The sequence below is a fragment of the Chaetodon auriga genome, chromosome 2 (genome assembly GCF_051107435.1).
Source record: "Chaetodon auriga isolate fChaAug3 chromosome 2, fChaAug3.hap1, whole genome shotgun sequence".
NCBI classification, from domain to species: Eukaryota; Metazoa; Chordata; class Actinopteri; order Chaetodontiformes; family Chaetodontidae; genus Chaetodon; species Chaetodon auriga.
Genome location: NC_135075.1, coordinates 29,427,273 through 29,442,176, shown reverse-complemented (window position 1 = coordinate 29,442,176; position 14,904 = coordinate 29,427,273). Strand labels below are relative to the sequence as shown.

Below are 14,904 nucleotides of genomic sequence, written 5' to 3'. Positions count from 1 at the left end.
AAAACCAAATGTATAACCATATCATATGATTAGGTGTGTGCGTGTGCCATAACCTGCTGATGACACCATGTACTGTATGTTATTATGCACTGATTAAGTGAACCTTTTGTCCTGATTGTACAACGCATTATGATGTGCCTATTGTGTTGACATTGTTCTGATGATAGAACAAAGTCATCTTGTCTACAAAGATAATATATTGTATGTAATTAACAACTTCTCCTGCTCCGGACTCTTTCTTGCCATCTCACACTCGAGACAACAAGACAGAGTTGTTTGTTGGTGTAATGTCTGTCATTCTTCCTCGTGTTTCCAAAAACATCAGTCAGTTCAGAATCAGAATCAGAAATTGCTTTATTGCTAGGTATGATTTTTACACACACAAGGAATTTGTTGTGGTGAAGTTGGTGCAGACACATCTACTAAAAATGAAAGTACAAAATATAACAATATAAATATATATACACAAGTCTGTTTTTTGTTTCTCTTTTTCGGAAACACAGTCTGTTTTTGTTTTTTTTTTTGTTTTTTTTTCAGAAAAAAGTCCAAACTGAGCATTAATGTAATGCATAGAGTTGTGTGTGTCAATGTGGCAAGATGAGGCAGAGGCGGAGTGTGGAGAGTGTCGGGGGGGTTCCGGGCCTTGTTGATAAGGCTGACAGCAGACGAGAAAAAATTGTTCTTTTAGTTTAGAACCATCTCGCTGCTAAGCATCGAAAGCAAGATTATCTTCAGCATCTTGTCACGACGACTAATGGAGTTCTTTCTGAAGAACAGCTACATCAATACCTCTGTTCAGAAGGGTGGGATCCCTGTTGTGGCCGGCTGTTTGGAGCACACTGGCGTGGTGACACAACTCATCAGGGAGGCCCGTGAAGGGAAAGAAGATCTCACCGTACTCTGGCTGGACCTTGCCAATATGTACGGCTTCATACCGCAGAAGCTTGTTGAGCTCGCTCTTCAACAACATCATGTTCCCAGCAAAGTCGCAAACCTTATTTTGGATTACTACAATAATTTCAGGCTGAGAGTCACTGCTGGGTCAGGTACATCAGACTGGCACCGACTTGAGAAAGGCATAATAAAAGGCTGTACCATCTCAGTCATACTGTTTGCCCTTGCCATGAACATGATAGTCAAGTCAGCAGAGGTGGAGTGCAGGGGACCCTTGACAAAATCAGGAGTATGCCAGCCCCCAATAAGAGCCTTTGTGGACAACCTGATTGTCACCACCACATCTGTCTCGGGCAGTAGATGGATCTCCAAGGCCTAGAGAAGCTCATCACCTGGGCAAGGATGAGCTTCAAGCCAGCAAAATCAAGGTCTCTAGTGCTCAAGAGGGGAAAAGTAGTGGACAAGTTCCGCTTCTCACTGTCTGGAGCCGCCATCCCATCCATCACAGAGCAGCCATTTAAGAGCCTCGGGAAGTACTTTGACTGCAGCCTCAAAGATTCTGCGTCCATCCAGAAAACTAGCAAAGAATGTGAAGACTGGCTGATTCGGGTTGACAAATCAGGTCTGCCAACAAGGTTCAAGGCCTGCATTTGGCAACATTCCATCTTGCCCCGGATCCTTTGGCCTGCTGGTGTACACAGTACCCATAACAACAGTTGAGACCATGGAGAGAAACATCAGCAGCTACCTGCATAGATGGCTTGGTCTACTGCGCAGTCTCAGCAGCTCCGGCCTGTCTGGTACCGCTAACATCCTTCAGCTCCCATTCAGGGGCCTCGCCGAAGAGTTCATGGTGTCCAGAACATGGGAAGTCTTGCAGTACAGGGAATCTTGGGATCCAAAGGTGGCATTGGCTGGCATCCAGGTGCAAACAGGCAGGAAATGGAGGGCAGACAAAGCTCTGGAGTCACAGCTGATGCAGAAGGCACTGGTGGGGTCTATAGCCACAGGTCTGCAGGAATTGGCTACTTCCCGGCAACCAGGGTGAACAAGGCCAAGGGCAAGGAACGACAACAACTCGTTCAGGAGGAAGTGCGGGCAGGCGTGGAGGAAGAATGAGCTAGTAGGATGGTGGGAATGGGGCAACAAGGAGCATGGACTAAATGAGAGAATGTTCTGCAACGAAGGATCACCTGGTCCAATATCTGGAAAGCAGACTTCCAGCGCATCAGGTTTTTAGTCCAGGCTGTTTATGACGTCCTACCAAGTCCAGCCAACCTTCACATCTGGGGCAAAACAGAAACACCATCCTGTCCCGTCCATCCAGTGTCCAGGACAGGTTCCCTGGAACCCCTCCTCAGCAGCTGCCCAAAAACCCTTGGAGACGGGGGCAATCGCTGGCGCCACGGCCAGGTGCTTAGGGCAGTTGCTGACAGCATAGTCATGACCATCAACACCATCATGGGTCACCACAAGCCAAAGACCATCAGGTTCCACGGAGCCGGAGAGAAGCCCAACACTCAACCACGGGTGAAATCTGGCCTCCTCACCTTTGCCACTGACTGGCAACTGGAAGTAGATCTTGGTAAACAGCTGGAGTTCCCAGCCAGGATAACATCTTTGTGGTTCCGACCAGGCATGATCATCGTGTCAGAATCTATCAAGCAGTTGATCACTCGGGAGCTCACAGTGCCCTGGGAAGAGTGTATGGATGAGGCCAATGAGAGGAAACGTGCCAAGTACCAGGAGCTGGTGTACGAGAGCAGGAGGCAAGGCTGTAAAAAAACTTGCTGAGAACCTCTGGAGGTGGGCTGTCGAGGATTTGCAGGGTGGTCCCATTGCAAAGTATTCACAGTGCTGGACCTCACCAGGGAGGCGTAGAGGAAGGCCATCAGGTCTGCAAATGAAGCCGCAGAGAAAGCCACAAGGTGGCTATGGATCAAGAGGGCAGATCAGTGGGCAAACGCTGCTGGGACACACAGGATGCATCTTTCACCTCATACTGCTTCTCAGTCAGATCTGCAGTATGCACGGACCTTTCTGGAGCTTCTAAAGCATTTTTGAAATTGAAAATTAAGGAAATGTCAAGGAATATGAAAAAAATATGTTGGAGAGGAATTTTTGTGTGGACTTGCTGTTCTACTTGTAGTTGTAGTCTGTTGTGTGTTTAAAATCATGTCCCTGACTGTACTGGACTGGAGCCCATATGTCCAATACTAATTCCCACAGTACCTATGGAACGTCCGCCATATTGGTACAGGGAAGGGAGGTCTGTATGCAGTTAAAATCATCGTAACTCCCTGAATTTTTAACCAATTTTCAAGCAGTTTGTTTTGTTATGAAGCCAGACATGTATTTATGACACTGAGCACTTGCTTAAATATGAAATGCATGTTTTCATGCTGAAAAAATGTATCTTATGTAGATGGTAACAGTAATAATTGTATAATACATTGTTAATTTCTATGTACATTATTTTATCTCACAGCATATAAACTGGCTGCCATGATCTCATTTGGTTATAATTTTGGAAGTAACTGAAGACTTAATTGCGTAAAAAGACATCATTACAACACAAAAGTTTAAAGATTAAATACGAGTAGTCATTTAGACTGAAGCCTCAGTTTGATAGACAACTAAATGAAAATACATCACCTCAAAGAAAAACATCAGTGGACTCTGTGGTTTATTACTTTTGTATTTCATGTTTTATTCATCATCTATGAATCTATGTGCTGGGTTGTAGCACAGCAACACATTCATGTAATCTCATGTAAAAACAAAATCAAAGCCAAATGAAAGAACTGTACAGGCTCTGTTGCTAGAATAATAAACACATCTGGCAGGGTTGAGACAGCACTCATGGCCCAAATCGAGCCAATCAGAATATATGTTCTTTTGATTGTACACAACTCAGCATGTCGCAGTGGTAAACAAACAGCAATGTAGCACTCCACTGCCATGACAGCTAAATTTAATGGAGTGTTGAGGGTGGTGAAGACAGAAAAGGTAAGAATGAGGCAGCAAAGAGCAACATTAATTTTGTAGAAGATATAACTGAAGAGGAGCAGACTTATTGTTGTAGTCAGCTGTATCATATCGTTCACCACCAGGTGGATGAATAGGATGTACCGAGGATTCACATGAAATATCTGAAGGAGAGGAAAAGAAAAGAGAGACATGATTGATTGATTTCTTTGAGTGTCCTGCACCACAAGGCATCCAGCCCATATGGTCACAGCAGTGACCAACAGGATGGCAACATGACGAATCATTAAACAGTTCCACAAATTTAAGAAGGACATTTGAAAACATTACATTTCCTTGACAGAAATGTCTTATTTGGTCTTCATTGTTGTGCACCTTCGACAAATTATCCCTACAAAAAACTTCACTCCCATCTCTGTCAATCACCAAAGCAAATCAGCTGAATTTTTATAAACAATTATTCCTGAAGTCTTTGTACATGAGGCAATGCCACACAAAATGAAATATACCTTCATATCTACGACCCTCAGTTTAGATTTGTACTGCAAATTGAAACTGTTTTGCAGGAAGTGCATTCAACCCTCAATGTATCCATCCAAAAACACAACTGTTATATTTTCATACTTTAATACCAGGAGTCACATTAAGGTTAAGGTTTAGTGTGTTATTTTGAATCATGTTTTTTTTTTTTTTAAATCTATAGAAATGGCAGCATGTTTGGGTTTTTTTCTTTTCAGTCTTCCACTTCATAAAACACATGGTTTTCCATCTTGTTGTTGAATTGGATTAGAGATCAACTAGAGTTTAAAAGGACTGCAATACTGTGAACACCATCTTAATAAAATACTGCAGTAACACAGTGTGATAGCATCAAAGAGTTAAAGAGTCTCCTACCTCAGGTAGTACACTTCCATCACCACTTCACATTCACACAATGAGTCTGAAATGAGTTTCATGGATTTTATATTAAGCAGGATGATGCATGAGTCTTGCAGAATGTCAGATGATGTCTATCCGGGTTTCATCAGTTGTCTTTAGGTAACTGGACGGTGGCCTGTCAGTCCAAACTCTGAACAGAACTGTTTGCACTGCAACCGATGTAGTAACACTGTGACAGTCAGCTATCTTTTACTCATGTGTGTTGTAGGTGTGTTTTACATATTGATTATTACATATTGTTTTACTTTCCACAAGTGATAATAAGAGATCTGGATGATTAATCTCTCCAATCAAATATGTGTCAAACAACAGCAGACAATATGTTAATTAAGAAACACTTTTTAATGTGATTGGGTCTCAAACTAACAATTATTTTTTTTACCATCATGTACATTTTTAGTAATGTATAACAAAGCAGCAAAGCCTCCGAACTCATCAGTACGAACTGGACTTATTTGCTACAATTTCATGAATAAAAACAAACAGGATATATTCTAGTCTATTCTATTGTATTATTCCAAACTTGTTGATATCTTTGTGTTTTGTTCGTTGAATAACCAACCCTGAATGAACACTAAGCCTAACGACTTGAATCTGAGTGTGATGTGCTGTTTCGGATATGCAGATATGAGTTTGGAATTCCACAAAGGTGTCACAGCTGTGTGTTTGACCTTTACACTGTCTGCATGAAGCTGAGTGAAGCCAGGTGTTGTGCAAAGCTTTCCTTTTTGTTTCCTTTTAGTGGAATGGCTTTTAAGTCAAGTTTTTGAATTGTTGCTTACAGTATGGTGTACACAACAGATACCTTTTCAAGTACTTCCTGAAAGTATTGTCTCGTAAGCCATAGATGATTGGACTAATGGATCGTGGCAGGATCTGTACAATAATATAGGAAGCAAATAGGAAGTCTGTATAATTTTTAGGGGACAATTGCTGCAGAGCATCTTTCAACTGGGGGGCTGCATATGAAGCCATACAAAGCAGCAGCTGAAACCCATGGAGGAGGATTGTGTTTCTCGCTTTCTTAGCATCTTTGCTAGCTGTTTTTGCAGTGAGAAGGATCTTAAAGTAAATGTAAAAGATAACAAACCAAACTATAACCAGAAACACTGAATACGTGATATCCCTCTTCTTGATGATGAGGGGATTTGGGAAGACAGTTTCCCTGAGGCAGAACACACGAGAATGAAAGAAGTCCAGAGGCTGTGTGGCCAAAGTGATGAAGAGATCAGACAGAACAGAAAACATGCTTGTTGTCCAGATTAAACCAATCAGCATTAAAGTTCTCTTGATGGTACAGATGTGCACATGGCGAAGGGGGAAGCAGATGGCGATGTAGCACTCCACCGCCATGCAAGCCAGGTTCAGAGGAGTGTTTTCAGTGGTGGAAACAACAAGCAGGATGAAGGCGCAACAGATGGAGACATTTATTTTGTAGAGGATGTAGCTGATGATGAACAGGATGAGGGTCAAGGTAACTTGGATCATATCATTGACCACCAAGTGACTGAAAAGTATATACCGAGGATTCATGTAGAAGATCTGAAAGGTGGGAAGAAAAGCACAAAGGATATGAGAAAAGGTTTCAGATCAGAGCTTTACACATGAAACAGGGATATCATATGCTCAAAATTAACTATAAATGGGGGGTTTCAACCACCCGGCATTTGCCAGTTGCTGATCAGTCAAACTGAGCTTGCTGCCAAATACAACCCCAATTCAAAAAAGTCTGTGTAAATTGTAAATCAAACCAAACCATGGTTCACTGGTGACAGGTGATAGTATCATGATTGGGTGTGAAGAGGGCATCCGGCTCCGTCGTGAGTGAGGTTCACCACTTTGTGAACAGATGATTGTGGAAAGGGTATTACTACTTATTACAAAGAAACACTTCATAAAACTGTCACAGTTTGTTTACAAATGATTTAATTCTATTTTTAATTCCTAACTTTTTTTTAAATCAGAGTTGTACCTTTAATTTATTTGGATCATGATTTTGATGTAAAGGTTTATTAATGGTTCAGCTCGTTTGCTGCTTCTCTCCCCCAGCTCAGCTCCTTGCCTGGTTACAGACCTCTGAATATCCAACCACATCTCAGTTTTTTGCAGTGGTCCAGAAAAATTGGGCTTTTGCCCATCAGTGGCCAGTTGGACAAATAATTGACCAATCAGAGCAATGAAAAATAGACAGTAAATGGCCACAAATGTTGAAACAAGCTGTAGAGGTTAGGCAACTTACAGAAAGAACTCTTAAAGCTTCAACATGTCTTCTATAGTCATGAAAAGCATTACGGGAACTTCTCCTTGCAAGTGTTAGCACCTTGTATATCACTTTCTCCTCATCAAGACAACAAAAAACATAATATTCCCACAGCCCCCACACAACAAGAGATCAGCTAAGAAATTCCAAAGTAACCCAAACTTAAGACCTACAAATGTCTCTTTTGAAACCAATGTGTGATTTAAAGTACTCTCACATTTGTCTGCAGCTTCCTGCAGAGCTGCTGATCATTTCTTCACTAAATTCATTAGTGCTTACATGTCAAAGGTATACTAGACCTGGTGTTTGCAGAAGGTGTGAATGAGGCCTGCATTGATGTAGTTGATTGAGATCCCGAGAACCACAACAATCACATTCTTGCTCACAGCTTTAGTGAAGGAGTCTCGATACTGTAAAACCACCGTCACGTTGGCAGATGATGTGTTCATCTCTTGAAAGCTGAAAAGAACAAGAAACAATGAATGTTCTTCATTTCTAAGTGGATGTTTACAAAGATTATAGACTCCAACAAATGACCTTAAAGACATCACTGACTTTTAAGACGACCCCTTCTTACAACACCTTTTGTGGGAAACTTTCTGAAGATCAGAAACATTTTGAGCAAACGAAAGTCGAGTAACACATCTAATGTTTTTAGATGGACCGTCAGATTTAAAGACCAGCAAAATTAATTCACAACGGTGGATTTGTGTCAGAGGAAATGACAGCAGAACATCATCAAAATACATTGTAATTAATTATCATTCCAATTCTTATGAGTTGCAAAATCTCGGCCCTCTGCTGGTTGAGCTACTTTTTCAGATTAGAATTATAACTATAGTAGTAGAACACTCAGAGCTTTGAATACTTAAGACAAAATGTTCTTCTACAGTTAAACCATGTGTATTGGTACCATTTGATAATCAGTGGTGGAAGAAGTACTCAGATCTTGTACTTAAGTAAAATCACAGTGTAGAATACTATTAAAAGTGAAACCCGATTCCTGAAAAGTTTGGACGCTGTGTAAAACAAATAAAACAGAATGTGATCATTTGCAAATCCTTTCTGACATGAACTCAACTGAAAACAGCACAAAGACAATATATTTAATGTTTGACCTCATCACTTCAGTGATTTTTGCTGCTTATTCTGAATCCGATTCAGCAACATGTTTCAAACACGTTGGAACAGGAGCAACAAAAGACTGGGGAAGTTGTGGAACGCTCCAACAACACCTGTTTTTTCACGTTCCACAGGTAAACAGGTTCATTGTATCAGGTGATGGCATCATGAAAGGCTCGTTCACAACATGAGAACCTGTAGCATCCTCATATTTCTCAATCAGCTTTACATTATTAAATTCTATCAGCACTAACAGGTGAGTTAGTGTTTTAACCAGCAGTGATCAATTTATTCATCTACATATCATACTTTTACCTACAGTAAGGACAGGGAGACAGACAAAGACAGGATGGGTAATGAATCCATGATTGGATTTCCATCTAGTTCTCAGAGCCCCTGAAAACTTGTTTTTCTGCTCATCATTCATTTGTGCTTCATAATTTAACGTCAACAGGGGCAGCTGGGCAGTGGTGGCTGAAAGGTCAGAGACATGAGCAGAATGAATCTGGATGGGAAAATGAAAAAAGCGATGCGAGCCCCTTCCTCATTCCCACCACTGAGGTGCCCTCAAGCAAGGCCTTTAACCCTCCTCCAGTGGAGCAGCTCGAGGAGAAAAGAGAGAATAGACTTGTACATCTGGTATATAACTGTTATGGTGGATAATATTTAGAATAGTTTTTCCAGATTGTTTGAAGGAACTCGATAACTGAACCGGTGCTGTGAGCGAAAAGCTTTTATCGATAATCCTGCAAAAGGCCTCTCAGTTACAGCAAGTGAAGAAAGAATCCTGACCTCAGCCAGAAGATCAGAGCATCAGCTTAGAAAACAGCAAAATCAGTACACCAGTCTTGTAATTAATTTGACTGTGTTAAAATCATAAATTAAAGAGGCAACAACAGGTTTTCTCATTCACTGACTGTTTTATATGCAGTCAATATTCGGGTTATGGTCAATATTCGGGTTTCTGAAACATTCGGAATAACCTGTTTACATGCGTGAGCAAACAGGGTTATTCCTGTATACATGGTAATTGTAATCAATTGGGATATCCCGATCAAAACGGCGACGCATGGACAACGTGTCAAGCACGTCATGACACGCATTGCGTCATGACGTGCTTGATCTGGTCTGGCGTTTGTACAAACCCTACTTTGCGTAACTTTTTGCTCACCTTCTTGTATATCTTGCTATCGCGGTACTTTCTACTGTCTACAAAAGACATGATATTCATGTCTTTCACCACACTTACGAGGTGACTTGTCTCCTCCTCGCTCCAAAAGTGTGATGTCCTCCGTTTCGCCATGTTTTCAACAAGTAGTTGCTGCACTCAATAGACCAAGATTCCTTGTGAATAGAACATGCGCAGAACACAAATTAATGTTCCGTTTGATGGGGATATTCGGGTTAGAGAAGGAGTAACCCAGGGGTCATATTCGGGTTTTTAAAAGCCGGAATATGAACATATTCCGGTTATTCAAGGTGTTTACATGGCCGTGCGCAACCGGGTTATTGCTGATATTCCGGTTATGAAAGGGTTTTTGACTGCATGTAAACATAGTCAGTAACTTTCAAGTCTGTTCACTTTCCAGATTCTCAGAGAATCTTCGTGTTAAAACTGAGCACAAATTCAAAAGTAAGATGTTTTTTAAACATCCTCAATACAATATCTCTTTTGTTATCAATATTGTTGTATGATCAGCCTAAAAGTCGTGTCTTTCTGCCCAAGTTTCACTTTAGAACAAGTTTCTTACATTGAACAGATGTTGAACGATGCTCTGCGTATCAGGAAAAGGAAAATCTAAAAGGTTAGCAGGTAAAAAAAGATTTGAATTGAGTTTCTACCATCGCTGAGTCAAAGTCAAAGCGGAGGAAGAAGGTATCACTTACTTCCCAGCAGGTGGTACTTACCTGAGTTCACGCATTTAGTCCAAGTCACCAACAGTTTGGCTCCAGAGAATCTCAGACTTTATGTGTCGTGTGGTGACCAACGGCCCACAATTCACTAATTTGCATAAGCATGTTTTGATGGTGTGTGTGTGTGTGTTCGTGCGTGCGTGTGTGTGTGTGCGCATGCGCGCGCATGCGCGCACATGCGAATAGATTGTAATGTATGAATTTTTGTCTTTTTTTTCTTTTTACAAGCACAAATGTACATTTTTAAAAAGTAAACTAAAAATCATATTCTTCAGTGTCCAGAAACATTTGACTTGTTTAAAAATCCACACATGGACACCTTTTGTGATTGAGTTTTAATGATCAAATTAGAAAGTTTAATGACTTGATTTAGAAATACAAAAGGTTCAGTGCACAGTCAACTGAAAGCATTATTTGAACATATGACAAGAACACGGAGCGACTAAAGAACTTTCACATCTCTGTTGAGGTGGGTTGATGTTTTAATTCTGTGTTGTTTGAAAAGTTCTGATCTGATGCTGAACGACAGCACAAAGTCTGAGTTAACTTATTTTACTGAACTCATTAAACATAGTTTTGAGTGCAGAAAGAAATATAAATGTTCAGCAGGACAAACATTGAACTACCATAAAAAACATGTGGACACTGTCAGTGAAATAAAATGACTGAAACAAGAATCTGTTTCAATAAGAATGAGTAAGAGAGATTAAGAACATGAACAAGCATCCAGTGTCATCGGTAAAACACATTTGGGTCTGTACCAAAGAAGTATGGAGCTTTGATCACAGCCCTAAAACAAAAGAAGGATGAACAAAGTCAGTTTGTGAAGTTGTGAACATCTGAACAGAGTAAAGGAATCTGTGGCTCAGTCTTAAGATCTGACTACATGGAAAGCTTTGGAAAGTTTTGGAAAACTCCGTATTATAATCCATGACCTGCTGTTGACTGCAGGCTCACTTTACAGAACAGATACCTTTTCAGGTATCTCCTGAACGTCTTGTCTCGTATGCCATAAATGATGGGACTGATGGATCGTGGCAGGATCTGTACAATAATGTAACAAGCGAACAGGGAGTCTGAGAAATTCTTAGGAAACCATTGCTGGAGAGCAGATTTTAGCAGTGGTTCTGCATATATGGTCATGCACAACAGCACCTGAAAACCGTGGAGGAGGATTGTGTTTCTGGCTTTTTTAGCATCTGTGCTTGCAGTTTTTGCAGTGAACAGAATTCTGAAGTAAGTATAAAAGATAACAAACCAAACTATAACCAGATACACAATATAGGTGATATCTCTCTTCTTGATGATGAGGGGATTTGGGAAGACGGTTTCCCTGAGGCAGAACACTCTGGACTGAAAGAAGTCCAGAGGCTGTGTGGCCAAAGTGATGAAGAGATCAGGGAGAACAGACACCATGCTAGTCGCCCAGATTAAACCAATCAGCATTAAAGTTCTCTTGATGGTACAGATGTGCACATGGCGAAGGGGGAAGCAGATGGCGATGTAGCACTCCACCGCCATGCAAGCCAGGTTCAGAGGAGTGTTTTCAGTGGTGAAAAGAGCGAGGAGGATGAAGGCGCCACAGATGGAGACGTTTATTTTGTAGAGGATGTAGCTGATGATGAACAGGACGACGGTCAGGGTCACTTGGATCATGTCGTTGACCACCAAGTGAAAAAACAGGATGTACCGAGGATTCGTGTAGAAGATCTGGAGGGTGGGAAGAAAAGAACGGATGCTTTGCTGTAGAATTTGTACTTGCTGTTATCAGCAATAATTCATGTTTGGGTAGCATTTTATCATTAGCATTATCTAGCATTAATTCTAACTTAATAATTGGCTGAAATGAAACTTGTTTGTTGTCTGGTTCAGACGCTCTCTGCCAGCCGGTGTCTGTACTCGTGGGGTTGTTTGTAAGAGAAGAACCTGCCCTCTGTAACACCAACGCATGTTTGTAAATGGGCTGAATGCTTGTATCCTTAAAAAATGATGCGTGAAACAGCTTCTGGAGTTTAAACACCATCACTGATCACATCGCGTCAGTTTCACAAGTGCTATTCTCCCTGTGAACCTTAAATGACTGATATGATTGAACGTTTATCGTTTTAATGCTTGTAAACCAGGACCACCAGTATTTGGACAGAATAAAAAAAAAAATACATTTAGCATTTTTAATACATCAGATATACATTTAATCAACACTGACATCTTGTTGAATATCTAGCATATTTTATTAGTCTTTGCGCGTAATTAAAGGAATGTCTCACCTGGTGTTTGCGAAAGGTTTGAATGAGGCCTGCATTGATGTAGTTGATGGAGATGCTGAGAACCACAACAACCACATTCTTGGTCACAGCTTTGGTGAAAGAGTCTCGATACTCTTTAACCACGGTCACATTGGCCGATGACACGTTCATCTCTTGAAGGCTGAAGATCAAACAAAGGAGAAAACATGATCGGGAATATTGATAGTAATTAAAGATTAGAAGGAACTGCATTATTGACCCACAAACTGTGGAAGACCACAGACGGTTCTCAAATTCAAGACCAGAAATTCCCTGAACTGAAACGCCTATTTGATGTTATTTAAACCATTATTATACATTTTGAACGTTTTATTATTAGAAACAATTTTGTCATAAAAAGCACTGTTTGTTCAACTGAGGACAACTTTTATTTGAATGTCTTCTAAATAGGGAAGCGTTATACTTTTTTTTTTTTTTTTAAACGTTATTTGTTAAAATATGTTTAAAAGTACAAACTTCACAGCACACTTGTCTAAGTATTATATTCCATGAGAGCATCACTTCTCATTCCTGCACCGTCTGACGTGGCAGTGAGTCTAAGATATCCTGCTGAAACATCTGAAGCAGCTGTTGGACAGTGGTGTGAGTTCAAAGCTGTGAACATTAATTTCTTTCCAGCAGTAAGAGAAAGAAACATTCACCTCGGGTTCAGGATCAGGGCCTCAACGTAAAAGATCAAAATCGGCGTTTGGTCATTTGAAGTGGAAGTGAATGCATGTTAAATCAAGCCTGTAGGAAAAGAACATGATGTGTGCTCATTTAATCACTTTCACTCCATGTTGTCTGCATCCTTTCATGGCTGTGATTTAAATCTAGTTGGATGTAGTTGTGAAATTCAGGGTCCTTGACACACTTGAACATTATCACGTTTTTCATTCAAATCATTTTTTCAGATTTGGCCTTAATGTCGTGTTTTGTCCAGTTGTTCATGTTTGAGTTTTGAACCAAACTTGTATTTTCTTATTGCTTCGTCTCGCAGACTGAAGATTGTGTTCTGGTGTAAAATGTCCTGCAACAGAAAAACACATTAAACTTTTACCAATAAGATAGACCAGTAAAACATTGTCATTGCATTCTGTAGACACCGAAGATACACAACTGAGCAGCCTGGTTCCAACACGGTTACAGACAGTTTACAGTGCAGTACAGCTCAAAGCCATCGATGCAGCATGAATGAAGTGATAAACAGACGACATCACTGTTAATTCAATGCTTCATTAACTTTCCTGACATGTTTCAAACCACGACTGCACAGTACTTACCTTATTAATGCACTGAGACCACAGAGCGATGACTTTATATATGGTTTGACTAACAACTGTGTGTGTGTGTGTGTGTGTGTGTGTGTGTGTGTGTGTGTGTGTGTGTGTGTGTGTGTGTGTGTGTGTGTGTGTGTGTGTGTGTGTGTGTGCGCGTGCGTGCTGGTGTCATTATGCAGTTGAAGTATTGTTGTTGTTGTTGTTTTGTTTCGCAGTCAGACATGTTCCTGTTTCTGTTTCTTTCCATCATTTTGTTTCTGCTCTTATTTAACTTTTGTACTGTGTGTGCGTGTGCGCGCGCGTGCGCGCTTTTACAAGTATGAATGTAATTGTAGAAAATTGCAAAAACAAACTTACAACTTTGAATCTCAGGCCTGTGTTGTTCATGCAGGGGCACAATGACTGGATTAATGATGTTATTCAGGTAGTATGGGCTTGTCACTGTACCATTCACCAAGTGTAGGGCAGTTGATTGACTAGACACACCTGCCCACACTGCAACACCACCACCAAAGGCTCATCTGGTAACAACAGTGACTGATACATAGCGCTCTCCTTGACGTCTCCGACATCGTTGGCAGCCATCATTTCTGCTCAACGTGGATCGACTTTCATCACAGAACAGCACTGAGGCCCACTGGTCCCTCGTCCAGCATAAATGCTCCCTGGCCCATGCAAGACGATGATGCCTATGCCTGGCGGTGTGGTCAGGTACCCTTGCAGGTCGTCTAGCACGCAGACCACGCTGATGTAAACGGTTTCCAATGGTCTGACGTGACACTTGGGTACCTCTCACCTCCCTTAAATGTGCCTGGAGTTGAGTGGCATTCATCATCCGGTTCGGCAGGGCACTGTTCACAATGAAGCGGTGTGGGATGTGGCCAAAGGGCGTCCACTTCTATGCCTTTCTGTGACTCTTCCAGTCTCGCTGAATCTCTGTTGCAACCTGCTGATGACACTCTGTGACACTCTAAGCTCAGTGGCCACTTCCCTCTGAGGCATCCTGAGGCCCATCCTGTTTGAAGCCTCGCAATGGCGAGGTACTGTTGATCAATTGTCGGGAAATTTATTGGTGAATTCATGGATCAAACACCTGCTGTGAATTTTGCCGTTCAGCTCCTTGTTAGAGAACAGCAAGTTGTGCTAAAAGCACTGAAACATTGAACAGCTGGACACGTGCATTCAAAAGTTTAGAGAAGGTCAAATTAACTTCACCTGGAAA

General features: G+C 41.2%; 2 protein-coding genes and 1 pseudogene across 2 annotated transcripts; 1 reads left to right on the top strand and 2 right to left on the bottom strand.

Annotated features, from left to right (window-relative positions):
* The first annotated feature begins 597 nt into the window (after positions 1-597).
* LOC143330072 (uncharacterized) lies at positions 598-2,958 on the top strand (annotated as a pseudogene).
* A 2,616-nt stretch (positions 2,959-5,574) lies between these two features.
* On the bottom strand, positions 5,575-7,530 carry LOC143330055 (odorant receptor 131-2-like). Its single transcript, XM_076746224.1, has 2 exons — positions 7,381-7,530; positions 5,575-6,363 (listed from the first exon to the last, which is right to left on the bottom strand). Exons 1-2 carry the CDS (start codon positions 7,528-7,530, stop codon positions 5,575-5,577), a joined length of 939 nt encoding a protein of 312 aa, XP_076602339.1.
* A 3,508-nt stretch (positions 7,531-11,038) lies between these two features.
* Positions 11,039-12,534, bottom strand: LOC143330025 (odorant receptor 131-2-like). The gene is made up of 2 exons (XM_076746174.1): positions 12,385-12,534; positions 11,039-11,827 (listed from the first exon to the last, which is right to left on the bottom strand). The coding sequence occupies exons 1-2, from the start codon at positions 12,532-12,534 to the stop codon at positions 11,039-11,041; spliced, it is 939 nt and encodes a 312-aa protein (XP_076602289.1).
* Between the last annotated feature and the right edge of the window lie 2,370 nt (positions 12,535-14,904).